The sequence below is a fragment of the Typha latifolia genome, chromosome 2 (assembly GCF_019914945.1).
Source record: "Typha latifolia isolate L0001 chromosome 2, TyphaL0001v2, whole genome shotgun sequence".
Taxonomy (NCBI): Eukaryota; Viridiplantae; Streptophyta; class Magnoliopsida; order Poales; family Typhaceae; genus Typha; species Typha latifolia.
The window spans coordinates 15,815,596-15,843,284 of NC_133087.1; the positions used below are offsets into that span (position 1 = coordinate 15,815,596).

General features: G+C 35.8%; 1 protein-coding gene across 2 annotated transcripts; it reads right to left on the reverse strand.

The window, feature by feature from the left end:
• On the reverse strand, window positions 1–27,481 carry LOC140782347 (MADS-box transcription factor 50-like). 2 transcript variants are annotated; one of them, XM_073128867.1, is made up of 8 exons: window positions 27,343–27,481; window positions 27,022–27,217; window positions 2,818–2,896; window positions 1,229–1,290; window positions 1,015–1,114; window positions 884–925; window positions 740–781; window positions 1–541 (listed from the first exon to the last, which is right to left on the reverse strand). In XM_073128867.1, exons 1-8 carry the CDS (start codon window positions 27,464–27,466, stop codon window positions 398–400), a joined length of 789 nt encoding a protein of 262 aa, XP_072984968.1. In that variant the 5' UTR covers window positions 27,467–27,481; the 3' UTR covers window positions 1–397. The 2 variants fall into 2 exon arrangements, with proteins under 2 accessions (XP_072984968.1, XP_072984969.1); XM_073128868.1 differs by lacking the exons at window positions 740–781; window positions 27,343–27,481 and having other exon boundaries at window positions 27,022–27,336.
• Window positions 27,482–27,689: the final 208 nt, after the last annotated feature.

Below are 27,689 nucleotides of genomic sequence, written 5' to 3' on the forward strand. Positions count from 1 at the left end.
TTTACTCATAATTTTCTACATACTTTTCTTATTCAAGCATCGTTTGTTTGATTCATACTCTTCGTCCAGTATGAAGCAGAATGGGGCTGTCATTGTTTCCACCTGTAAGTAGTAACTTAAACCACCATTTGGGTCAAAACAAGATGTAAGCAGTAAATTTTACAATCTGAGTTATTGTCATAAAGCTTTCATGACGGCCTCCAAAAGAAAGAAAATGAAACACTTGGAGCTTCCAAATATGATATTTTCAGAACTTCGACAGCATTTGTTATTCCACTTTTTTTTGCCCTTATCTTTGGAAGCAGCAATACATTGTTGGAATAACATAATTCAATAAATCATCACATGACTTATTCTGCATAGGCTTATAACTTTTGATATGCTGTTCATCTTATTCTCAGTTGTCCTTCTCTGCCATGGGTCTGTGTCTCCCCGGCCACCCTATGTACAACTCTGTCTCTACGTCCATATGTTGCGCATTGTCCTCAGTTCGAACGACTTCCTTAGAAGCAGCTAACTGTAGCTGGGACTGTAGCTTGCACTTTAGATGGATTAAAAGAAAAGAAAAGAAAAGAAAAGAAAAATATTAGGCAAGTTTAGTGTCTTCCATAAGTTGCATGTCTTAGATAATATAGAGTAGAAAAATCTTAGTTTATTCAACCGTATACTGAGGAGCTAAATTCATATTTTGATTTAGATTTGCAGATCAGAACGGGGGTGTTAGAAGTCGTGCTTCAACCTTTTCACGTAATGTCATATTTTCCTTCAGTAGCATTTTCTCCTGAATTTATTGCACAATATTTAAACCAGAAGATATAAGTCAATACATCAATAGAGTTGTGCTAATCATATTTTTAAGTTTGGGATTGAAAAATAATCCTACCTTCTCTTTCAGCAGTAGAATCTGCTCGTCCAGCAACTGAGTCTACATTTTGCATAGCATACAAGAATGTCAAGGAAATTTCATTCTGTAGATGGTCTTGAGAATTATGAGTAAATACAGATACGACTTACCTTCCTTCCTCGGATATTTTGCAAGCTCTTCTCAAGTTTCCCCTCCAATTGTTGCAGTTCCTCGGCAGAACATGAATCTAAATTTTGACCTAGGAGCTTCCTGCAGCAATGCTAGTCTTACCAAGTTCAACAATGTAAAACATGTAGTACGTAATGTTATGTGGCTTGGCCCAATAGAAAGAGAAAATGAAGACGAAAAAAATCAAATGCTTACTGTTTTGATGCTTCAAGGTGTTCAATCTTCTTTGACAGGCTTGCAGATTCTAGGCTCAATTGCTGCAATTCAGCTAATCCAATTTCAGAACTTCCAAATGACTCATCGGTAAATGCAGTGCACGAAAGGTACTGCTAGTCTATGGTTTGAGTTAGGCAACACTCAAAACATATATGATCATATATTATCAGAACCAAGATATGTTTATGAAATGAATTTTCCGTTCCCAGCTTTCCTTCATATGTTTGCTATATTCCAAAGAGTAAGACATTTAATTGGAAAGTGCCAAATCATTATAATAAGCTTGGAACATGATTCCGTCTTTAGAGTTTAAACAACCAAGTGAACAGATGCTCACGAAGAGAACAGACCGAAAATTATTCAACTTCCATCTGAGGCTCTGATAAAAGTTGAACTTAGAAATCCATATTTGAATATGAACAACAGCGGACTAAATCTGTTTCTATCCTAGTTTATAACTATTAGAATTAATCATGTCCAATGCCAACACATTTCTGACCATATGGGAAATAAACCTGGATATTAATTAAATTATGCTAAGAGCATCTTCAACCGTGGCTCTATATTTGGAGCCCAAAAGCTCTAAATATGGAGCCAAAAATGGAGCAAGAGTCCGGTGCACTCCAACGCACCGGGCTCCATATATATTAAAATAATAATATAATATATATTATTATATTAGCTATTTTAAATTACTTAATAGGTCATTTTAGCATTATTATTTTTTAATAAAAAATATATAGTTAGAAAACTCTCATTGAGATCTTTAAAATAAGACTAATATTTAATAGTTTCATAAGTAATTTTAAATTACTAATTTTTTAATTAAACGCATTGAAATTACATTATACAAAATAAACATCGAAATAAGCATTACATGTCATTAACTAAAAATATCAAAATTGTATTACATAAAATAAGCAAAAATTAACCAAACATAATAAAAACAATAGATGTTTAATATTCTGGTAAGTCATCTCCGTAACCACCAGTTCCGGTTCCGTAGCAACCGATTCCGGTCTCGATTACATTTTTAATGTATTTCATGTTTGATGTATTTTATATCTAATATATTTTAATATTTAATATTTATATTAAGAATAATTTTAAGTAATTATATTTTAGGACACATAATTTATTATACTCATTTTTTATAAATATTAAAAAATTTAAAATTTAAATTAGCTCAAAAATAATTTAATATTAGACTCATTTTAAAGGTCTCGATGAGACCTTTCCAATGATATTATTTTTGTTAAAAACTGATTAGCAAAACTAATTATATACTCAGTTTAACTAACTAAATTATCTAATAAATGATATAAATGGAATTAAAATTATTGAATGTAATAATTATTGGGCAAAAATGTTGAAATGACAAATGGAGCCGGGCTCCATTTTTATGGTGGTGCTCCAAATTTAGAGCCCCACTGTTGCTAGCTCCAAATTTTTAGCTAGTTTTAGAGCCTCATTTGAGCTCAACCGAGCTCCAAATTTAGAGTTGCTCTAAAAGACAATAAAGCAGATCATTCTTTGAAACATAAGAAGTACATAGCAAGCATCTAAACCTCTATGTTTTGCTCCCCTCCTCTTTCATCGATTCTGTCTTTTGAATGTGTCTTATAGCGATCAATTGTCTTTTGCATGCTACAAAAAATATGGCAGAAACATTAGACTGTGGTGGTATGAACTGGCTAAACAAGATTCATAGAGTAACAAGTATACAGAAGGATTACAACAAGGGTACTTATTCTGAATTACTTGACATTTTGCTCAAGATTCAAATGTGAGAACTAAGATAACTAGAGGCTAAAAGTTCACTCACTTGGAAGTTGGAACTTGTGTCAGTTTTAACTGCTGTTGAAAAGAAAGAAGGTAAATAAGCCCATGTGCTTAGCTTGATTACCATCAATATTTGTCCTTTTTCTTCTAAAAGAAACTCGTGTACTAAAGTTTTAATAGAATTCTCTGGAAATTATATTGTATATATAAGGAAAGTGAGATGGATAGATGAAATGAGCTTATATTTGTCTGCATTTTCAGACCACTTGGATTGGAATTCTTTAAACTTGGAAACATTTTTCTTAGTCAAATTGGATCAAATACTAATTAAATGATTTTAGGACAGAAAATAATTGTTGATAGACAACACAAAAAGGTTTAGGTTTTTTTTTTCGAAAAGAAGTTGACATAAGCACTTAAAGTGTTCTATTTCAATTTGGCATAACAAACTAATCTTCGAAGGCAACATTCCTGTAGACCTTAGAACTAAATGCATGATCACACCTGGTATCCTGGTATAGACACTTGAAAAACGTTGAAATGAAAATGCCATACTGTTCACAATCTAATATAGCTCACCAATAAACAAGGATGGAAGATTCAGAGAAAGTCCATATATTTCTACCGCAGGGGTGACTTGGACCTAAGCTAGGCCCTGTGAACAAGCCAGCTTTATCCAAATAACTATTTATCATGTCTGTCTCCTCACATGTTCATTAGCTTAAGAGACATGATATGCCCGAGCTTGATCTCAAAAAATTGTTCCTCGAGCAGAAATTAGCCATTTTAACATGATGTGCCTTCTGAATCAAACTGAGCTTATTCAAAAATGATTTTTCCAGATGCACTCAATATCTATGAGCCGACTCACACTAAGGCATGTGTTCTGGGCTTCTGGCTGAATCCAAAGTAGTCTTAACCTGAACATTTATTGAAAGAAGCCTGAGCTATACATTGTATGCTCAAATCAGTTGTACTCCTTAGTGCTGGCTAGTTCCTGTGTTTCCAACCAGCAAAGTTAGAATCTTTATCATTTATAAGATATTCATATCTTATAGGCAATTAATTCACTCGTCTGATATTGAAGACATGGCCCCTACATTCAAGTACATTCAAGCCTTGAAAGGGACAGAAGCAAGATTTATCAATAAGATTCTCAATATGACAATTAATGAACATTGGGATTTACAGGATAATAAATCCATAACTAATAATTCAAGTGGATTGTCAACATTTATGTGTAAACAATCTTTTGGAGAATAAGTTCTAACTAGAAAATCTGCCTCAACATGGCGGCAAATCTATCATCATAATTCATCTTGTGTTTAAAGTACTCTACATATCTCTTCTCGGCTTTATCTTCTCACTTTCTATCCAGAAATCTCTTCCAATTTCTTGTTTAAACAGGAGAGAAAGATGTAAGATGCATAAATGTTCATCCATTGAACTGTTTAGGAGGGAAGATATCTCAGGACCATAAACCTTCTCTCAAGATTGAATTACTTTTGCTTCACAACCATTACCTATGATTACGCTGGATGGCATTCAATTAACACCTAAAAACAACAGGAGCATACATTGATTGTCTCCAGCATTCTACTGTGGTAGTATCATAAGTTATGGTTACTCCCATAAGGTGATATCCTAACAGATCGTTCAAAGAATAGAATATACAAATATTTTCATGCTATGATTTTCTAATCTAATTGTGACTTCTATGTGGTTAATGATGTTCTTACAAAAGTAGTCATAAAGGATAACATATAACACAGATGTAATTAATGACCAAAAGGAAAGGTCTAAGGCATCATAAATTACGTTGATTGCCAATGCGATTCAATGCCTTAACTATAATACTATTGGTATTGAATATTGATAATTCTGGTTCGTGTTATTCCTCCACTCCTTTCAAAACTAGAGGATACAGGTCTAATTGATAATTGATAACATACACTACATCCTGAAATGAATGCATGGAACCATACACTGATGTATCATTCATGCCATCAGGATGTCGATCCAGTCATTGTTTGCGAATCCAATTACTCTCAGGTATTCTGTGACATTGCAATTATTCATTCTTATAAGTATCTTAATACTGTTTTAGCTGAAGCAAAAGAAATCTTACCTTGGTTTTATGTACACCTAGAGAGTAAGCTTGCAACATATGTAATGACTGGGATCACGTATGTTGGATGAACTATGCTGCCACTTAGACTTCAAAAGTAGATCTATTAATTTCTCAACAAAAAAAAAATTAGAACTATTAGCTTTTCTTGCTCCATCATATTTCTTCTACTCATTTGGCATATGTAGTCATAGTCTTGCGTCCATGCATCTTGACCTTTTCAAGGTACTTTTGTGTACTTCTAAGAAATGGAAGTCCCATCTTCAGTTTAAGATACTCAATTTTCAGAGAGTAGTGTAGTTAGAACAGGTTAAAGGTCTCATATCTTTACATTCTGAACATCATTTCTTTTTTGAATTCATAAAGCATCTCTCCTCGTTACCAGTGAACATAAAATCATGTATAAAGAAATGACAGAATTACTAGAGCCTTCTACTTTACTTGGTTATAGCTTCTAGTTTTGCTCATCTCATATCTCATTTCAATAAAAATACATGTTTTTGGTCATGCCAGACTTTTAGTTATTGTTTCAACATATATAACTACTAATGGTTCAAACTTTTGTTTCAGTTAGTTTTGATTTTGACCTCTATAAAAAAAAGGAATATTTTAGGCTGAAATTGACTTTAGCCTATTGTGGTCCAAAATAAATGTTAAAATCAGAAATCTTGATAGTTTCGACTTTGACCAATGAGTTTCGGCTTAGTTTCATTAAGTTTTGACTGTTATTATTCTGTCTCAGTTGAAACTTCAAACCATTATAAAGCCTTCTTCATCTCACACTCCATCTTCTACTTCTGAAGTCCAATAGTGTTGAGGTTGCTCTATGTAAATACCATCACCTAGAATGCTAGAACTCCATAATTGACTTCATCATCATCTACTTCTTCAGTCCAGTAAGTGTTAAGTTTGCTCCATGTAAATATCTTTACCTAGACCTCCATAATTGATTTCATCATCTTCTACTTCTTCAGTCCAGTAGTGTTGAGGATACTCCATGATGAAGTAAGAGCGTCATGCTCTAAGGGTCTCGAATCTTTGCAACTAAAGAGAAACAATTGATAATTAAGTTGACACCTAGCTATGTGTGGATCTTCCTGTGACAAGTTCGTTGTAGTGCTTTTGGATAGTTCCATCTTGGATTGAGCTCTACTTTGTAGATCCATTCGAATCCAATAATACGGTACTTTTAAATGATCAACCAGCTGCTATACATTATTCTTTTCTGTCACAATGTCACATGCATTTCCATCAATCATTTAGCTAAATGTTTTGCTTTCCACATCTTCAAAAATTTCAAGTTAATTTTCTGATACAAAATTTATATGATTTATAACTATTTCTCAAGCTTATTTTCCTCCTTACTCCAGATCACAGAATGCTGATTATTTACCTGAACTTCAGCTAGCGTAATTATTCAGAGGACCAATTGAATATTCCAACTCTTTAAAATGGTATTTTCTTCACCCTTCTTTTTTCCAATTCGCTCTTTCATCAAAAACATCTATCTAATATTAATGCTATAGCCAACAACTGTGTAGTATTTAATTTTTATATCAACTTTTTTCTTCACTCTAATATGTGCAAAACACATCTAGAAATTCTGAAATGACAAAACAAAGGATTCATTCCATTTCAGACTTCTATTGGAGCCACAACTGACTTAGATCACTTGTCTAAAATAAAGACAATTGCATTTGTAGACTTTGTTCATGCATTCTTTTCTTGCAGTATTGATCTTGCCAGCACAATGATGGCTCCATTCTTTTTAATGCTGCTATTTTAGCGTGGGCTATCTGTTTTGTTGCTTACGGTGAAATCCTTTGTCTTCCCAAAATTGTCAAAGTTCTTCAATGTGTATTTGTGGCCTTTGTCAGTTGGCATCTCAACTAATTGTATATATTATCTTGAAATGGACATAATAGGCTAATAGCTATTCAAGATCAATTGGCCAACAAGTTTTATTCTTAGTTAGGTACAAGTAGAACATCTCTTGTGCACTTCTTCCTTTTATCTAAAGGACTATGATCCAACGGCAGCATCAATATCAAGAAATACTTTTTTTATTCCAAATGGTTTCATTGTAGCCATTGTCAATGAAAATTTATAAATCCCCTGGGAGATCGGATCTACCACGTACTTTAATAATAAAACAATGTGGAAAATAAAGCATAGAGAAGCTCTCAAACACACGGACTTTTACCTAGAAGACACGGATTTTTACCTAGAAGACACCCTAAAGTCTGACAAATCACAGATCCCATCAAGGATCAACCAAGACAAACTATTCTAGCAATTACAAAATGCACTTAAAAATTGTCTGTCGATATCCACTAATATATCTATAAGGTTTTGCTTATTCGAACAATGATATACTACTTTTTGTGATTGATTCTGATATGGATAGGGAAGATAAGAGAGAACCGTAAAGAGAAGTAAATAAATAGTCACTTCTAATATTGACAAGGAAGAGCTATGCTCACCAATAACTCTTATAAAGTGGTAAAATATTCAAATCCAAGTTATCCTTATCATCCTCTCACATAGGTATGTATAGCACTTCTACCATAATTACCTAATTAACTCTAATACAACATTTAAGACAACTTCTTAGAAGGCACATGACACCAAGAGACACACTTATCCAAGAGTCATTACACCAATTACTAAGAATAAACACTACTTAATAAAGATACTCATGCAGATATCACTAACATATCACACGGCCGCATGTATTAGCGCGAGGGGTGATATTTAGTTCCGATTTATTTAAATATTTGTTTATTTATAGCATTCAGTGTTCTATTTGCTTATTGCAATTATTTTAGGGTTCTATTTGCTTATCGTCATTGTAAGCAAGGTTCGAAAAATCGGGATCAGAATCAGCCTTTCGAAAAAATGATACCTATCAGCCATATTGGTCGCCCGGATCGGATCGGATTTTTTAACTACATATAATTCTAAATATTATTTAAAAATATAGGAAAACTTTTAAAATTTCAAAAGAAGAAGAAAAGAGATTAGAAAGAGCGTGAGTGGAAGAAAATCAAACAAAAGTAAAAAAAATCATGATGCAGCGAAGAAAAAGAAGAAAAGAGAAGAAAAATGGAGAGAGTGGAAAAAATGAAAAAAACTGAGAGAAATATAAAAAATTATATATCGAAGTTTGTCGAAGTTCGCCGGAGTTCGTCGGAGTTTACTAGAGCTAGATCTCTCCATAAGAGAAAAAATGATTATATGTAAGGAGAGAAAAAAAAAGAAAGAGTAAAAGAAAGAAAAAGAGTAAGAGAGAGTGAAAAAAAAGTAAAAGAGAGAGAGAGAAAGAGTTTGGATGGGGCCTAGATCGGGATCGGGTTCGGCCGATCCGGCGAACCATGATTGTAAGTTAGGGTTTAATGAATGATTTTGAGATTTGCTTTGCCTTCTTTGTGAGATATGGTTTGAAACCTTAGTTTGGAAAGTGAGGTGTGAAACTCCATTCTTAGTACCTATCTCTTTGCCTCTTTCTAGCCATCTTCTTCTAGAACCTTAATGATCCTCATTGTATTATATAATTTTGGTACTAAAAAGATATTTATAGAACTTAATATCAAAGATTATGTGATGGTCAAATCTGAAGAAAATTAATGATAATAATTATGTTCTAAATCTACCCAATGATTTTGGCATAAATTCCAATTTTAATATGAGGATAAGGAAAGTCAATGTTCGTCGTGCTTCCATCCTACCACTTACATGAACAACTTTCGGTAGGAATAATAGGAATAAGACTCTAGCTTACAAAGATTCAAATTTACTTATGAAAATCCACCAACAAATAAACCTACCTATGAGCCCATTTATGAGAGATCCTATTTTAACCCCATTTCCTAAGATTACAACTGCTACAACAAATGAAATTGATAAAGTTCTATATTATGAATTATATCTACTAGAAATGGTGGAACCCGACAGTATCTAGGACGTTAGAAGTAATAGCTTAAATCTAATGTTATTTGGCTTAACCAAAGTGATTTAGAGTGACATGACCTTGATAGTCTAGAGCAGTATGAGAGCGGTAGAGGGGCACACTTAACATAGTCGAGGTCTCATCCAACCATAGAGAATGATGCAAACATCGCCGACATACCAAATAGGTGCATATATCAATTTAAAAGGTGCCAACAGTTGACAGTCCTTCATTTATGCATTTGTTTATTTACCGAAGTGACTTTAAGTAACAGGGCTTGATAATCTTGGGCAAAATGAGAGTGGCAAAAGGGACACATTCCAACATAGTCGAGTTCTCACCTATCCATGACGAATGATGCAAGCATCACCAACATATCACACAAACACATATATCAATGTAGGAGGTGCCGATAATTTATTTATAAGGTTTAGGGTTGTATGTATTTATTATATTATTTAGGATTTTATTTGCTTATGGTCATTATAAGGTCTACATATAAACCAACTTACACTTTTAAGATTAAATGAATGATTTTGAGATTTGCTTCAACTCTTTTATAAGATTTGGAAGTGAACGCTAGTTTGAGGGTGGAGGTGTACCTATCTTCGACATTAGACACGTCATTCTAAGAGTCACTACACCAACTACTAATAACACAACTTATGAGAGACCTTTCATTTACCCTAAAGACTCTTAACTTTTTACTCCAATCCTAGTCATCCAAGTGACATGGCTGCTGACATAGCAAGCATGATGTGTTAAGGTAGACTAAATCATTCTTTCCCAACGAGACAGAAGTTCTCCACGATTTTGCTTGCAACTATTAATGATATGATGATCAATCTTGAAGATTGAAAGTAAGATGAGTGTTGATAGTTGGAAATAGTTCAATGTTGTAAATATTGTCATTTATCTAGGGTGAAAATATTGTCAAATTAAATTCAACCCGAACTGACACGAGCAAGATACAAATGAGAAAACTCTAGCATACTCAGATATTAATAAGGGTCAAGTAGATCTATTTTGGGTACAGAAATGGATAGCGTTTACCCGAAATAGCAAATAAAAAACCCTAACCGCGTAAACTCGACTTGTTAACCCATACATAAACCTCACGGTGACTCCTTCACTCTTGATTCCTTATCTCATAGCCGCAATGAAACTATACCCTTTTGCTCCCTCACTTTGACCTCACTCTCTCTCCCATACTCTGTTAGGCAATCTAGCCTCTTTGGTCTTCACCCATTAGATGTCGCCTCTGACTTCTTTCTCTTCACCAACTCTTGACCCCTATTCTTCTTCTCGGAAATAGAAGTCAAGCAATCTTCTCGAAGATTTCATTGAGGAAAATTTTCATAAACCGTGTTAACTCTTCCTCTATAGATATCAAAGCTTATTTCTCCTCCGGAGGAGGCCTTCGTCTCTTCCTCATCTTAATCTTTTTCTACATCCTTACCTCATCAGAGCTACCATTGTCGGAGTCGATCATCGAGGAGTCATCGGAGTAAGTGAATAACACCAAATGAATAGCAAGTGAGTTATCTTTCATCCCGGGAATCAATTTCATCTTCTTTACACCTATGGCATGCTATTATCGGTTCTATTAATTAGGCTTCGTCGAAGTAATTCCTTGACCAATGATCTCTGATAGACCTCACGTTTACCCGAGAAGCTTTGCCTTGCTATCCTCCTCGCATTGGTATCATTCACTAACTTCTTAAACCGTCTATTTATCTTTCACCATGTGTGATCCCTATAATAGCTCTTCGTTCTCGGCCACAATCATGATCGTCACCACTCCATTGCCAACCAATCTCACCCTTCCGAGTTGCCCTCTTGCTTTTGAACCTAGTCCTAACTCGCCTCCGACAAAAGACATCGACAAGAACCTCCTCTTTTTTAATCTTTCCTTCTATTCCTTCGTCTTCTTTTTCCTATCCTGGCTTATCTTCTTGGATTATTGTTGGGCCTTCTTAGGGCCAGTTAGTTAAGGTGAGTTGTGGGCTCAAGTTGGATATTTTCATTTTGTTCTAGTTCATTTCATCCTAGTTATGATATATTAATAATGATATATTAGTAAAAAAGAAGTTATGTTTATCACATCGTGCACCTCCCGGCGACCCTAATTGAATTAGCTATAAAAAAAGACTCGAATGTCATCTCGAGGTGACTTTTATTTAGTGTGGATACACGGGCACAGTCCCAAATTGAGGCAGTTAGCATTATTGAGATTGATGAGATTTGCATAATAAAATAAAGCATAATATTAGCTTGTTAATTATATCTTTGTAGTATATATTAGTTATTCATATTATGAACTTACAGGCTATTGCTATTTATTACTGAGCTTGGTTAATATTTCATATTAGATAAAGTATGAATTTTTAGCTTTTTATGGATTCATCCACTAAACTAAAGGTGTTAACTCATTAAACTATTTTAATATTTTAAATGTTGGTCAACATGATAAATTAACATGACACTGGAACTTTACCTCAACTTAGGATTTTGATCATTGCACCTTCAAATATAGTAGTAGCTTTTAGTTTCAAATTAAAAAGCTAAATATTGCCTTATCGATATTTAAAAGACATTGATTGAATACTTTAAGTATTTATGTTTTTTAAAGTTTTTGAATTGGAGTTATTAAATAAATTTTGACCTTCATTATATTATAGAGTTGGATAATTACTGTTAAAGCTTTGTGTATCTTAAGTCTATTGGGATACATGACCGACCATGATTCAAAAATTGAGTCACCCTTTAGAGAAAAAGTGGAGGTCCGGTTGCACAAGTTCAAGTTCGTCACGAGTTAAATTATTAAACATAGTTTTATTCTTAACATCATTCAAAATTTGAAGAATACTATATATACACACCGCTGTTGTGGAGCAAGTGCCCAAGGTATGTCTCCTAATGGGAATAAGGGTCAAGAGTCAGCCCCTACACCAACTCCAGTTTCTACATCTAAGCCAACGATTGCTTTTACCCATGTTGTAGAAGTAGTTCTCACTGCAATTCAAACTTTGGTCCAGGCCATTGGAGAACAGACATTACAATCCTACTATATAGCAAAGGATAGGCCTCTTAACTTAGATAGAGGCACAATGTTCAAGAAATTTTTGAAGGCTTCTCCACCTCCTTCAAGAGGACAAACTGATCCAATTGAGGTTGAAGCATGGTTACTTCGGATTGAAAAGATCTTGAAAGTTTTGAACTGCTTGAATGAAGAGAAGCTTGCATTGATGATGCACATGTTTGAAGATCGTATAGAAAATTAGCGCAAATGATCGAGCGCTAGTACTTATGTAGGGAGAAAGAGCTGACATGGGATAATTTCCAAAAAAAATTCTTCGAGAAGTTTTTATTCGCATGCCTTAAAGAAACAGAAGCATGACAATTTTTTTTGAGTTACAATAACATGGCATGTCGATAGTAGATTTTTAAGCCAAATTCACTAAGCTACTATGCTTTGATCAGTTTATAGCAGCTAGTGAAGAAAAGAAATTCAACGTCTTTGAGGGAAAACTATGACCATCCATGAAGGACAAGATCACATTTTTTTAGTGCAAGATGCTTCCTGAGATGTTATTTAAAGCGCTCCTTGTCGAGAGAAACATAGAGAAACTTTGCCAGGAGCATGAGCAACAATATCAACACAAGAAAATGATATACTACCAAGGCTAGGGTAACAAAAACGATCGATGCTTCTAAGGACAGTTATATTCAGAATCAGCATGAGACGTGCAAGGTGTGGATAGCCTCATTCACCAAAAGTGGGGTGCACTAGACACCCTTGAAATTGTTATAACTGTGGAAAATTTAGACATATTTCGAGAGATTGTCGTGCACCTCATGGAGGATGGCATCCAGCATCTCATTAGCTCGATACACAACACCAGCGCATGACGAAGCACAAGGGTCGAGGTCCGAGAGCAAGGGGAGGGTCTACATCTTGACTCAAGAGGAGGCTGAAAAGTCACCTTCTATGGTGCAAGGTACTATTTTCATATTATCAACACATGCTTAAAATCTTATAGACTTCGTACTATGCATTCTAGTTACAACCACTTCTCACTTATGCTTTTGTATCTGGACTTAGCGGTATATATATTCAAAGTAGAGACTTAGGTGGTATAATAAACACAATTTTCTTGGACTACAAATTTTATAGGTTTACCCTTTGTCTTCTACACATAATTTTAATTTTGAAGACAATTTTGTTGAGAATAGTTATAATATTTAAGAAAAAAAAGTAATAGGCTGCACGTGCTAGGCATGTGCAGTTTCACTTCCTTCTTCCTTCCAGAGACAAAAGGAACGCAATCTTCCCGACGATTTCCTTGGGGAAAAATCCCATAAACCCTATTAATTCTTTCCCTATAAAAATCAAAGCTTATTTCTCCTCCGGATGTCTTCATGTCTTACTTCCTCATGTTAATCTTTTTCAATATCCTTACTTCATCGGAGCTACGACTGTCGGAATCGATCATTAGAGAGTCACCGGAGTAAGTGAATAATGCCAAACAAATTGCAAGTGAGTTCTCTTTCACCCATGGTTCGCCGAACTAGCCAATCCGGATCCGGATCGGCCAAACCCGATCCCGAGGGGTGAAAGTTCCAGCCCTCGGAATTAATTTCATCTTCTTTACACCTATAACATGCTATTATCAGTTCTACTAATTAGGCTTCATCAGAGTGATTCATTGACCAATGATCTCGGGTCGACCTCACATCTGCATAAGAAGCCTTGCATCGTTGTCCTTGTCGCATTGGTATCATTCACTAGCTTCTTAAACCTTCTCTTTACCTTCCACCATGTGTGATCCCTCCAATGGCTCTTCGTTCTCGACTACAATTGTCGTCCTCACTGCGCCACTGCCAACCAATCCAACCCATCTAGTTGCCCTGTTGTTTTTGGACTAGTCCTAAGCCGCCAATGACAATGAACATCGACAATAACCTCTTTCTTTAATCTTTGCTTCTATTGTTTTTTTTTTTTTCTTCTTTTTCCTATCTAGGTCAATCTCCTTGGGTTGTTGTTGGGTCTTCTTTGGGCCAATTAGTTGTGGATTGTGGCTTAAGTTGGATATTTTCAATTTGTTCTAATTCATTTCATCCTAGTTATGATATATTAAAAATTGAATGAAGTAATATTGAATTTACTCTCATATTTATCTTCTCATATTTCGATAATATAATGTTATTATATTATCTTCGTGCAAATAGTCAAATTGTTGACCATGAGTAGCTAGCATGAGTTATAAAAAGATAGGACTTTCATAATAGACCCAAGCTAGATATTATTTATGCATCTCTCTGTAGTGACTAAGTCTACTTTGAAATCTAGGGAAAAAACTTATTTTTTATTAGCATATGATCTATTTAAGTAACTCTAGGGCTGTTAGCAAACAGTTTCAGGCTAGACTAGAAATCTCCCTGAGGTGACTCTAAGATATCTCTATGATTAGTAGAAAAGATAAATTGTGTCTTATCACATAGTGACACCTCCTGGTAACCTTAATCGAATCAGCTATAAAAAGACTCGAATGCCATCTTGATGTGACTTTTAGTTGGTATGGATCCATGGACACAATTCCAAGCTCAGACAGTTGACATCATTAATAAAATAAAATATGATATTAGCTTGTTAATTGCATCTTTGTGGCATATATTTATATTATGAGCTTACTAACGATTGTTATTAATTATTCAGCTTGGTTAATATTCCATATTGGATAAAGTATAATTTTCTAACTTTTGGATGGATTCACTTATAGATTTAAAGTTGTTAGCTCAATAAACTCTTAATATTTCAGATGCTAGTCAACGTGCAAATGAACGTGAGCACCGAGATTCTACCTCCACTTAGAATTTTGATCATTACAACATCATATATAGTGATGAATTTTAGTTTCAAATAGACTAGCTAAATGTTCCTTGATGATATTTAGAAGACAACGATTATATAATTTAAATATTTTCTATCTTTGAAAGTTTTTAAACTTGAGTTATTAAATAATTTTGAGCTTCATTATATTACAGAGTTAGATAGTTATTGTTAAGGCTTCATGTATCTTAAACCTATTAAGGATACATGGTCGGTCATAATTTGGAAATCGAGTCATGACAGTTGTCGCCTCTGCCAACTCTCCCCCTTCATCCACCGGTTGTCACTTCCGCTGACTCTCTCCCTTAACCTGCTAGTCGCCACCTTTGAGCTCTTAAATATGCACCTTTTAGACAACTGTTTATTTTAGATGCCTTTCAAATGCTAAGAGATGAACACATTTAAACATAAACCTCATATGATTCAATTCCGTCACCCTTAGAAGACTTTGCAAGCTTCTCGATCACCCGTATGATATCTTGATTTCAACTCAAATCTATAATTCTATAAACTGCCAAAAGGGATATTCGATTACCTCCAACGTCTACTTCACCCTCGTTAGAGAATTAGAGGATGTCAGTGAGTTCAAGATTATATATGATGTGCTTTATAAATCCAAAGAGGAAGGTATCATTTTGAAAGAACTTTTGTTTGCTTTTCTCATTAGTGCCGCAGCGCAGATGTTTGTTGAAATATCTGAGTTGTAGTGATGGCTTTTGAGAAGATCCTGTGTGGAACTCTCTTTGCCTATTTTTAAGATTGTTATTATATCCCATTTACTATATTGCAATACATTTTCTGATATCTTAATTTTAAAGATGGCTTTTAGAATCTGAGTTCATGCTCTACCGGCATTATATCCTTGTAAGCAATCGTCCATTCAACTCTATTTGTCAACAAGGACATAAGTCGTCAATATCTTTAGCCTTGATCTAAAAGCTGATTGCATCATAGCAACACACATATTTCAGTAGAAGTGTGACATATTGTGGATTACCAACATTCAAATCTCTATATTAGTATGAACCTATCTTTAGTTAGAATATAGTTTTAAATTTTACTAGTCGACCAGTATGCATATTCAAGCTAAAAATATGGATTTGAATATCAGTTGAGCACTATCTGATCCATATTCGATCCATTTTCACCCCTATATTTATCTTTTTAAGAACACAACAGGAACAATTTTTTTTCTCCTTGGGTTTGTTGTAAGCACTAGAAGGAAATCTCTCTTTCTTCAAGAAAACCCATACAAGAACCTCTTCACTTAAATGTTAATTTGGCGATAAACATTGTTCGCCTTCTCATACTTCTTGTTAATTTCTTTAAGCTTCTTTCTTACTTCTTCATGAACTTTTAACATGGTTGTTGCAAAATCTTCAACCTTCTTATTAGACAATGAAGAATTTGGAATAGGTCAAGATCAAGATAGTGATGTGGAGTTTGCCCGTATACCACCACAAAAGGACTCTTCCGATAAAATGATTTACCACAAAATTATAAGAAAACTCAACTTGACAAAGTATTTTGTCCCATTGCTTAGAAAGCTTTGCAATTGATACTCTAAGCGAATTTTCCAAGGTTCGATTCACAATCTTGATTTACCCGTCAGTTTGAGGGTGGTAAGCACTATATAAAGCAAGTTAGTGTTGATCCTCTTCCATGGAATTCGTCAAAAGTGACTAAGGAATTTGGTGTCCCCTATCAGAAACAATAGATTTTAGAACACCATGATGCTTAATGATCTCATAGATTAGTAATATAAGAAGCATCCATAGTCTTTTTTGCCAACAATGAAGTGTGTCATTTTCGAGAAGCAATCAAGAATAACAAAACATTGAGTCATTACCTCTTTAAGTTCTAGATAGTCCAGCCATGAAATCCATGCTAACATTGTCCCATGGTCTTTGAGGAAGAGGGAGTAGAGCTATAATAGTTAGTACTTTGAGTTTGACCTTTGCAAGTTTATTCAGCACCTCTTCAAAGTTTGGCAAATTTAACTCCTCTTCACATAGCGAGTCACATTTCAATATGTAGTATGATAATAATATTTTTCCTTTACTAGCAAAATAGTGTTTATCTCTATCAAAATGTCAACCCAAAATGAATGCACGTACGAGGCATGTGCACTACAATACTTCTACCTTCTCCCTTTCTTAGAAGTTATGAGCGTGAATTCTCTAGTGAATCTGTCGAGGAACGATCGTGCTTATCTCTTGAACCTCCCCTGAAAAAACTAGCCTTCTTTCTTTCTCAAGAGCTGCAACTATCCTCTTCCTCTAATTCTTCTTCTTTTTGTTAGAGTGTGAGCTATCAGAGTCGGACACTTGAGCACCACCGAAACAATTGGAGAGCACCTCAAATTTGTCCACCTTCTTCAATCAATTTCAATTTTAAAAAGTATATAATCATAGAGCCGGTGACTTCGCGATAGTAATATACTAATCTACCTGCCAATGACTTTGCACCGATGCTATACCAGTCCGATAGCTTTGCGTTGATGGCCTTGTGCCATTGGTGCCTTTCGTGGGTTCTTGAAGCCCTTAGTAGAGAGTGGGCTCTTGTCGAGCTCTTCCAACTACAACAGTGACTGTTGGCATCATCTTCGGCTATTGTCAATCCCTAAGAAGCCATCTCCTCAACATATGGGAGCTTTTGTTGCCTTGTGTGTGCCTTCGAGGCTAGGATCACCGAAGTGGTGATCTCCACGACTATCGACCTTGGAGTTTTGGGGCAATTCCCAACAGTTGATCCATACCGTTTATCAACACCAATAGGTGCATAAGAAGCTAAAACGTGAAAAGCACGCACTAGAAAAGCATATTCGTATGTTGATCCAATCTAAGGATTTGGATTGATTCAGATTCTCTGTGGCATCGACCACTCCAACCGACAAGTCTTTGTCTCTCTTTCTTCTTCCCTCAACCACTTCAATCGACAAATCTCTCTTTTTTCTTCCCTTGACTCCCTCTATCTTTCGATGTCTTCCACCACCATTTTCCGACCATCGAAGACAGAAGATGATGGTGGTCAATGTGGCCTCTATCAAGGACAGAGAGTGGTGCTCGATCCTATTCGTAGGTGAGAAATTTGTTTAGGTCAGGCTATGACCCAAACCTGTAAGAACCAGAAGAAAATAATAATAATAATAATAATAATAATAATAGTAATAATATTAATATTAATAAGTAGGGGTTGAGAGAGGAGGGTGCACGTGCTCTGCACGTGCAGCCCCTCCCCTCTCCCTCTCCGGCACAAGACGAGGCGCAACAGATCGGTCGAATCCAAATCTGTTTCAGATTTGGATCTTTGCCCTATAAATAAAAACCCTAATTCTCTCTCTCCTCAACCCCCCCAGCCTCCTTTTCCCTTTTCTTCTTCTTCTTCTCCTCCTTCGTTTTCTTTCTTTACTCACCGTCGGAATCGCAGCGTGGGTTCGGTCTGTCGGAGCATCGCCGGAGAAAATTGGGACCACCACACTCCTCTCTGGTGAGCCATCTATCATCCCTCTAGTTTAATTTCAGTTTAATAAAGTAAATTAGAAATACCCAATTTGGGGATTTCGGCTTCGCCGACAACTCTCTCGACCGGCAGCTTCAGGCTGCTGCTGCTCGTGCTCGAGAGCTCCAAGCTATAGGCCTCGCGCAATGGTTGCCTTCTGGAAGAGCCCTCGTGGCTCCAGTCGTCATCTGCTTTGGAGTTGGCCATCGGTGGTGGGTTCTCCTCCACCTCGTGAGGACGACAGAAGAGAGAGAGAGAGAGGGTAGTCGTGAACCGCCGTCGGCGGGGGTCGCCGATGGTCACCCTCTCCCTCGATTCTCCTCTTCTCGCGTCGGTCGCGAGAAAGGACAGAAGGGTTGGTTGGGCTCGGGTTTAACCTGAGCCAACCCTTTTTTTTCGTTTAAGTTCGGGTTCGGGTCGGGTTTGGATTTTGGATCCACAGACACGACCCGAATCGATTATTTTGGTTGGGCTGCGGGTTGGTCCGTAGCCCAATCCATTATTTTGGCTGGGCCTTGGCTCAGCCCAATTAGCTTCTTTTTTTGGAATGGGCCGGGCCAGCAATAGCCCAGCCCAATCCAAAAGGGTAAATTAAACCCATTTTAGTTCTTTTTAGTTTTTAAATTTAAAAATATTGATATTACTCAAATTAAAATTTTATTATTATCTATTATTAAATGTGGTGATTTTTAGTACGTGAACTACTATTTGAGATTTTGGTTGCCTTGCCTAAACTCAGGTGAGTGGATTCACTCACATATTTATTTTATTATATTTTGTACCTGTCAGACCATGTAAATTTTCTATGTGCAAAAATTATTATTTTCATCCGTATATGCAAAAACTAATTGTTAGACCATGTAAATTTTCTGTGTGCAAAATTATTATTTTCATCCGTACATGCAAAAACTAATTGTTACATTTTATGTGTACATTTAATCATTATACTCAGTGCATCACCATACTTTGTGCAAATATTGAAATTTGTGAAAATAAAAATGAGACTAGTATTGATATGACTTAGAAAACAGTCCCGATATAAATCACTTGCGATTTTTTCGTGGTGACTCAAGTCTATCTGGAAGCCCAGAGAAAATCCTAAATCAGATCACTGCGGTGACTCTCTTATGTAACTCTAACGGGGTTAGAAAACAGTCATAGGATGAATGATAAATTCCTAGGTGACTCTAACTTCTCTCAACGATTAGTGAAAAAGACAGAATGTGCTGATCACATAGTGATACTATCTGATGACCTTAACCGGATCAGCTATGAAGAAAAGTCCCGAGCGTCATCTTATGGTGACTTCTAGTTGATGTGAATCCACGGGGTTTAGACCCATTGAGACATATGACAGTATAAATATTGAAAAGATGTTAATATGTTGAAACCGTGCAAGGTTACAAGTTGTGACTCTCTCTATTATTATCATTGTTATTATTTAAATAGCATGCCTATTGCATATTGTTATGAATATTGTTGCTTATAGTTTAATTTTATTCAGCATTAACATGATTTAAAATTTATATGGTTTTCGAGTGGATTCCACTCACTGAGCTATAGTTGTTGGCTTATGGATTCTTTTTTTTGTATTTATTTATCTATCTCAGGTGTTAGTCAACGGGGCGACTGAGCGAGATGTACCCGGACTCCACCTCCACTTAAGATTCACCTATTTACTTTTTTCGCTATTTTGGATTTTATGCTATAGATTAGAAGTTTTATTTATTTTATTTAGAGACTATGAAACATTAACATTGTTTTATATTTATTGCAATTAGTTTAAATTTAATAAAGCAGATCTTTGTTTTATTTATTTATTTTGCCATCATACACGTAGAAAGTACTAACAAGACTTCGTGTATCTCAAGCATATTGAGATGCATGGCCGGTCATGATTCATATTTCGTCGTGACAAAACCTTTCTTAGGGGTTCAATGGGCACAGTAAGGTTGGTGGGTGAGCTATAGGCTAGCCCACAGCCTAGCCAAAGTATTTGGGTTTCAATCCAGCCAATAAGAGATTAAAATTAAGCATGATTAGGGAAATTTTAAATCTTATTAAATTAAAGTATAAAATGCTTATTGGTGAAGGGGGCAATTTTTAATCGCACCCAAATAATTGAATTCAATTGAACTATTCTATGAAGACCTCAGGTTAGTGGATTCACTCACATATTTATTTTCTCATATTTTATAATATAATTTCATTTTATTATCTTCATGCAGTATTATACTTCGCAAACTATGATTATCTTCATGTTATATTCTCTTTCATGGCGTATTATAGCTCATGAAATGTTAAGCTTGGTGCATTGCTATACTTCATGCAAAAAGCAAATATGTTGATTGTAAGTAGCTAGCGGTACATTAGTTATGAGTAGATAGAACTTTGTGAACAGCCTCATGCTAGATAATGCATCTCTCTATGGTGACTCAAGTCTACCTTAAATTTCAGATAATAAATTTATTATTAATCAACCTATAATCCAATTGACTCTGAAAGGTTAATGCAATCCTAGAGTACATCAAAAAAATTCACGAGGTTATTCTAATATCTTAAATGTTGGTGGAAAAGACTGCGTATTTATCACATAGTAACACCTTTTGTTGACCCTAACCAAATTAGCTATGAGCAAAAACTTGAGCACTATCTCGAGATGATCTCTAGTTGATGTGGATCCATGAACAATCCTAAATAAGACATTTGACATTACTGAGATTGAGAGGTTCCGCATAATAAAATTGGGCATGCTATCAGCTTATTAATTACATTGTTGTTACTTGTGCATATTAATTATATTGTGGGCATGTCGATTATTATTATTAATTATTGAGTTTTAGTTTTTATATTATATCGTGTAAATCTTAGTTTTACCGCCTTTTGGGTGGATTCAACCACTGAGTTTAAACTATTAGCTCATTAAGTTTTTTTAATATTTCATATACTAATCCACATAGCCAATGAACATGGTCAGTAAGACTCATTTACTTTCATTTAAGATTTTGGTCTTTCCCTTCAATTGTAGTAGCGGTAGTTAAATTTTAAAAACTATCTCTTGCCCGAGTTTCATTTGGAAAATATTGCTTGTATAACTTGAATATTTTTATTCATTTAATAGTTTTTGAATTGGAGATATTAATAAAAATTGAATTATTTATATTATCGAATTGGATAGTTATTATTAAGGCTTAATGTATCTCAAGTCTATTAGGGTGCATGGTCCGTTGTGATTCCAAAATCAGGTTGTGGTAGATATTTTCTAAGCGAACATTTAGGAGTACATAAGAATACTTTTAAAGAGAAACCCATTTTGAAGGAAATAGTCTTCATAGTTCCTATCTTCTGCAAATCTTCCAAACTTCACAGAAGTCTTCATTTTTTCATACATGTTGCATCTAGGGGTGTAAATGAATCAAGCCTGAGTGAGCCGAGCCCTAGTTTGATGTTTAGGCTCTGCTCAGCTCGAGCTGAGCTAGACCGAGCCCGAGTCAAGCCCAACCGAGCTTGAGTTTGATTAGAGGAGGTAGCGGGGACGACAGCTTGCCTAAGGAGGAGAAGGCCAAACGAAGAGGAGAATTCGGTGGCTTACCGAACAATAAGGAGGAGGCGACAGTGACTTTTCAATGTAGGAGGATGAGGAGCCCAACGGAAGAGGCCGGTGGAGATGGCAGCGGCTTATCGATAGAGGAGGAGGCTGACGAAAGAGGCGGTGATGACTTGACGATGGAGAAAGAGAAGACGATCGATCACCGCTCACTAAGAGGAAGAAGAAAAGCTAGTGGGTTTTTTTTCTAAACCATTGCTTTCCCCATTGGTTAGTTGAGAAAAGGATTAATGGTATTTAGGAGTAATGGAGTAACCAACAGAACATTTAGTGATTAATGGAAGATGGTTAAGTGGTTTTTGAAAAATGTGATTGATAGAAGAGAAAATGAGTAATGGAGAAGATAGGTCGATCATATCAAAATGAGTAATGGAGGGTCCCATGAGTCTATGTCATTATTTAAGAGGCTCAATGTGCTGAATGAGAATGAAGAAGAAAGGTCAAAGGAGCTATATATATATAAGCTTATCAAGCCGAGCATGAGCGAGCCGGATTCGGCTCAGGCTCGGCTCGAAATTAATTTTAAGCCTCAAATTTAAGCTCAAGCTCAACTCAAACCGATCCAAGTTGAGCCCAAGCTTCAGCCGAGCCGAGCTCGAGTTGCTCGTTTATTTTGACACATCTAGTTGCATCAAAACCATCAAGTTGCACACTTATAGTGTTGAGAGAAGCCACCCTTTTAACTCAAAGCATCCGCCACCTTGTTATTGATTTCACTTTTATACTTTAACACAAAGGGTATTTTTGCAAGAAACTCATTTTGCATGTCTTTGATTTAGACTTCCTTGACTGTTGATGTATTTGAGTGTTTCATGGTTAGAATTCAAGATGAATTCCTTTTGGATCAAGTAAAAATGACATATTCAAAGAGCTCATAAAAGTCAAGATCATAAGTGGAGTAGTTCTTCTTTACTTTATTTAGTTTTTGACTAAAGAAAACAATTGGATGACCTTCTTGGTTGAGTACTCCCTCAATGTCCAAATAAGATGCATCATAATCTACTTCAAAGATCTTCTCGGAGTGTGATAAGCTAAGCATTAGAGCATTGGATAGTTTGTCTTTTACTTGTTGGAAACTCTTCTCGGCTTCCTTCGCCTGTGTCGAAGATCAATCCTAGAAAAAACCTTAGCACCAATAAGCATATCAAACATATCATCAGTCCGAGGAATAGGAAAGCCATACTTGATTGTAATCTGATTAATAGCATGGCTATCTATGCGCATAACTTTGGATTACTAAACTTTCACATTTCTTGGTTCAATCTCCACACGTTCCACTATACCTTCTTTATCATATATAGGATGATTTGAGTAAACTTCATGAGTTTCTTCATCTACGAAGTTCACATGTGCATCATTTTTCCTCTGTGGACATGCATTATAACAATAAGCAATTTGCCCGTACTTGATATAAAAATTGTTAGTGCATCCCACTCAACTCAAAAAGAGGGCTAAAGACTATGAATTTCCACATATTTCTTGGCACCACTACAAGTAAGTTTAGCCTCCACCTTTAAGGCTAGTTGATATAAATCATTCACCGTATGCAATTGTCATATCTAGTTTATCGCAGATTGACATCTTGAGTCCATCAACATATCTTGAGACAAGTTTCTCTATATTTTTGACAAGATCATTGCAAGCCATGAATTTGTAGAACTCCTCGACATAGTCAGTCACATTTTTTAAATCTTGATAAATGTTTGTGAAAAAATCATTTGAGTGAAGCTCATTGGAACGAACTTCTTTCTAAGCCATGATTTCATTTATGCCGAGAAGAAATCTTAGGCTTTTCTTTGTTAACTCTAAGTTCTCAAACTTTATCGCACCATGCCGAGACATAGACACAATCTTTTGGCCACTAACTTTTCATGTTGGTTTCCCAGTGTCTCCTTGTAGTCAAAAAATTCGACACTAAACCAATCAAGAAACTCCTTATATTAAAGACATCCATAAAACTCTGATAATGTGATCTTCAAGGTATCGAAAATCCCGATATGGTCTTCTTTCCCTATGTGTGGAAAAATTATTTATATCGGATTTATCACTAGAAGATCCAATGCTCTACGAGGTTCTTGACATTCAAGCCATAAGATAAATTGCTCAACTTGTCGTCAAAGTGCTTGAAGTTCAACATCTCTCTCTCATTTAGTTTTTACGCCTTTCCCTACCTCGTATCGCTATGGTACAAGAGAAAGGATGATAATCCAACAGCATTATCTATCTCTGATACCAAATAATTTGGATACGGAAGACAAGAGAGAAAAAAAAATGAACAAATAATCACTTCCAAAATAAACAAAAAAAAATTGTATTATCTCTTGGTCATGTTCTCCATATGACCATCTAGTTATGATCTTTCTAATCTCTTTTCACCTTCTTTCTTTTATGATATTTCAATATTCTTCTTAACATCTTCCTTAGTTTGTCCTTTTTTCCTTAGAATTTTATATTTAGGTTGTCTCATCCCTCATTTGCTTTCTGGGCCGTTGCCAGATTAACTATAATCACTTAGCTTCCTTATCTTAATTGTGTCGAACTTCTTCTTAGACGTTTGGGACTTGGCTGCTATCATCTTGTGGGTTCTCACTGTTGCCTCCTCACATGATACTTATAAACCTTGTGCAAGAAGTAAGGCCCTCAATTTGAGGTTCCAAAATCATAATTTACTTCAAAGGTGGAGAGATTAAAGACATCAAAGCTGCACTCTTGCACCAGATTTAGCATTGCTCAGAATATATTATGCAGCTTGAACAACAAGGAGAGACTAATGAGTGAACAACAGAATATAAATGTCCTTTATTAACTTAATTGAATTGATTGCAAGAGGAGAACATGTCATGTACCTATAGTCTTCTAGATAAGGCATGTTATACTTCTTTTATTAATTAAAGAGCATCTGTGGATCTACAAATCATTGGGCCTCTAGGTCGGTTACTGAGAGAGAAGGAGAAGTCTAGTTAGGAAGTGCACTAGCTTCCATGAAAGCTACGAATTATTTTGTGAAACATCTGTATGAAGAAGCAATGCTTAAATGTGTGCATCATGAAAAGCAATAAAAGCTTAAAATTAATTGTTGGGCTCATAAAGATCATATGCGATAAGCTTGGTTTTTGAGGGTTTGACAACTGAGAAGCAACCAATCATTGAACTGTGCTCAACTAGTAAGACATTTGTAGTCACTTATTTTGAATGCTGGTTTATTTGTCATATGCGGATAACTATACAGATAAAAAAAATTTAACCCACTGGTCCATAATCAAATGCTAATAACCAATAGTAAGCATACAGTTATGTCATTTGTATAGAGAGAAATTTTAGAGACAACATTGAAATCATGAAAGAGAAAATAATGGAGATAAATAAAGAAAGAAGATCAAGTAAAGGTTTTCACCATATAGCTGACAAAGTTCAAGAAGATATCAAGTGCAAAATGTGTCAGAAGCTGTAAGATGTGCCAAATAGATCATCAATGCCAGAAACTCTAGTTAATCTATCGTCACCTTTCACAAACGTTTATTTAGCATAAAGGATTTCCTGGATTTATGAAAAAAATTTGTTTCTATATGTTCAGTTCACAAAACGAATTTAGCATATATCAAGCTCCCTTCTTCACATATTGTTTTATTGTCCTTCCTTTCTTCAATTTGTAAGAGATAATACATTCCCTACAGTTCCCTAAAGCAAGAATATTCTTGTTGAGAAAGCAAAGTGCTAGGTCACTATAGGAACACAGGTTTTAGAACTTCATTTCTCATTCACAAAAAAGATTTGGATGACAAGAACCTTATATTCCTGCAGTTCCTTTATGTCCTTCAAAGATTCTGTATTTATTATTTTCATTTCCTTTTCTATGTCATATCTCCATTGATTGCTGTTTAGAAAGATCCAGCATTCAAGTGTAAACTGAGAAATCACTATCTCATGATACAAACAGCACTCCTTGATTTGATCACATATTTGCATCATTCTCTTAAATTCTCATAGAAGAAAGACTCATCTATCTAAAGTAGTAATACTTAATTATATCATTTCTAGTTGTTGCACTAATACTGAATGAGCATCCATTTTCACTGAGAGCATGGAAGTCATAAAATCTAGAGAGTTGAAGTCAAATATGAGTGAACAGCGTGGAGAGGAGTACACTAACATAACATAGTTATCCTTTCTTCACTTAAACAATTCAAATAATATTCCTATTTACTCAGTACAAATTTGTCATCTATCCAAAAAGCATGTCACTGCACTATTTCAAACAATATCATATGCATAAGCTTCATGGGTTTCTCAAGCAAAGCTACCAAGTGACAATAAACCCATAAGTCTTTGACACGTTAATGCATCAAGTGCATGATTATTTAACTTGGGGCATCCAGAAATTATGAGGCAAGGGTACATACCAATTGTACAATTCCTTTACCTCTTTAAGCAGCAATTTCATGAAACCGATCAAATTTCGTATTCCTAATACATATTCTTGCTTAGATCACTACGCTACTTTTTCTTCTTCCTTCCCTTCCTAGTATTTTTCTTTCTTCTTCTATAGGTGCCCATCTCTAGTGGACTACACCCATTCCACTCTACTGTTTCAGAAGTACGACACGGTTTGTCCGGAAGTCATTGGTTCTAACCTTTTCCTGTGAGTTCAAATCCTCTCGTCCATATCTCTCAACGTCTTTCGGCGATTCTGTACGATGTAAAAGATTTAAAGCGGCATATTTTAAGCAAGAAAGCTCGTACTTTTCCTTTCAAAATGAAAAGAACGAAAATAGAAACATCAAAGCGGAAACAAGCAAAAGAACCCATCCCATAAACGGCAAAGTAGATCGGAATACGAATCATCTAAGATCTCCAAGCCCTCAGATTGCATCAAAGCGTGAGAGAGAGAGAGAGAGAGAGAGAGATTTGGAACCTGGAGCTGGAGAATTCGTAGAGCTTCCCCCTCGGGGAGAAGACGACGAGAGCCACCTCGGCGTCGCAGAGGACGGAGAGCTCGAACGCCTTCTTGAGCAATCCATTACGGCGCTTCGAGAAGGTGACCTGACGGCTCGTGGCGTTCTCTATCCGCTTCATCTCCGTCTTCCCCCTCACCATCTCCTTCTTCCTCCCTTCAACCCGAGATCACCAAGAAAGGAAAAGAGAAGAAGGAATAAATAGGTAGAAGGGGACAAAAAAAAGGAAGAAGGGGAGGAGGAGGGGGGGTTGAGAGAGATCTGGAAACAGGAGATCTCACCAAAAATGGCAAGAACAGCAACAGCGGAGTGGGCTTTTCTACCTACAAGGGAAGCCCTTATTTGGAACAAAGACTCGGAGCCACAAAAGACCCACTTCTTTTCCTCATTGGTCTCCTCACCCATTACGGGGAAAAAAAATTAAACAAGAAAAAGAACCGTTCCCTTCCGGTTAAAGTAAGTTGGGTGCGGGGGGTGGGCGTAAATAGTAATGCAATCAGGGGTATTATTGAACTAATCCCGAGCGGAGGGTGGGGCCCGCCACGTACGGAGTTTGTGAACTGGTGGTTGTGTCCGTACGAGTAGCACGCTAAGATTTCGACACGTAACTTCCGGAGAAGAGGCACTT

Bases quoted from the DNA above. Each gene is read 5' to 3' on its own strand.
- LOC140782347 (XM_073128867.1), bottom strand. From the start codon at position 27,466: ATGGGTGAGGAGACCAATGAGGAAAAGAAGTGGGTCTTTTGTGGCTCC. The intron at 1,115-1,228 runs GTAAGCATTTGA...GCATTGCTGCAG, and splicing joins CACCTTGAAGCATCAAAACA to GAAGCTCCTAGGTCAAAATT. The intron at 782-883 runs GTAGGATTATTT...CAATAAATTCAG, and splicing joins TTCTACTGCTGAAAGAGAAG to GAGAAAATGCTACTGAAGGA.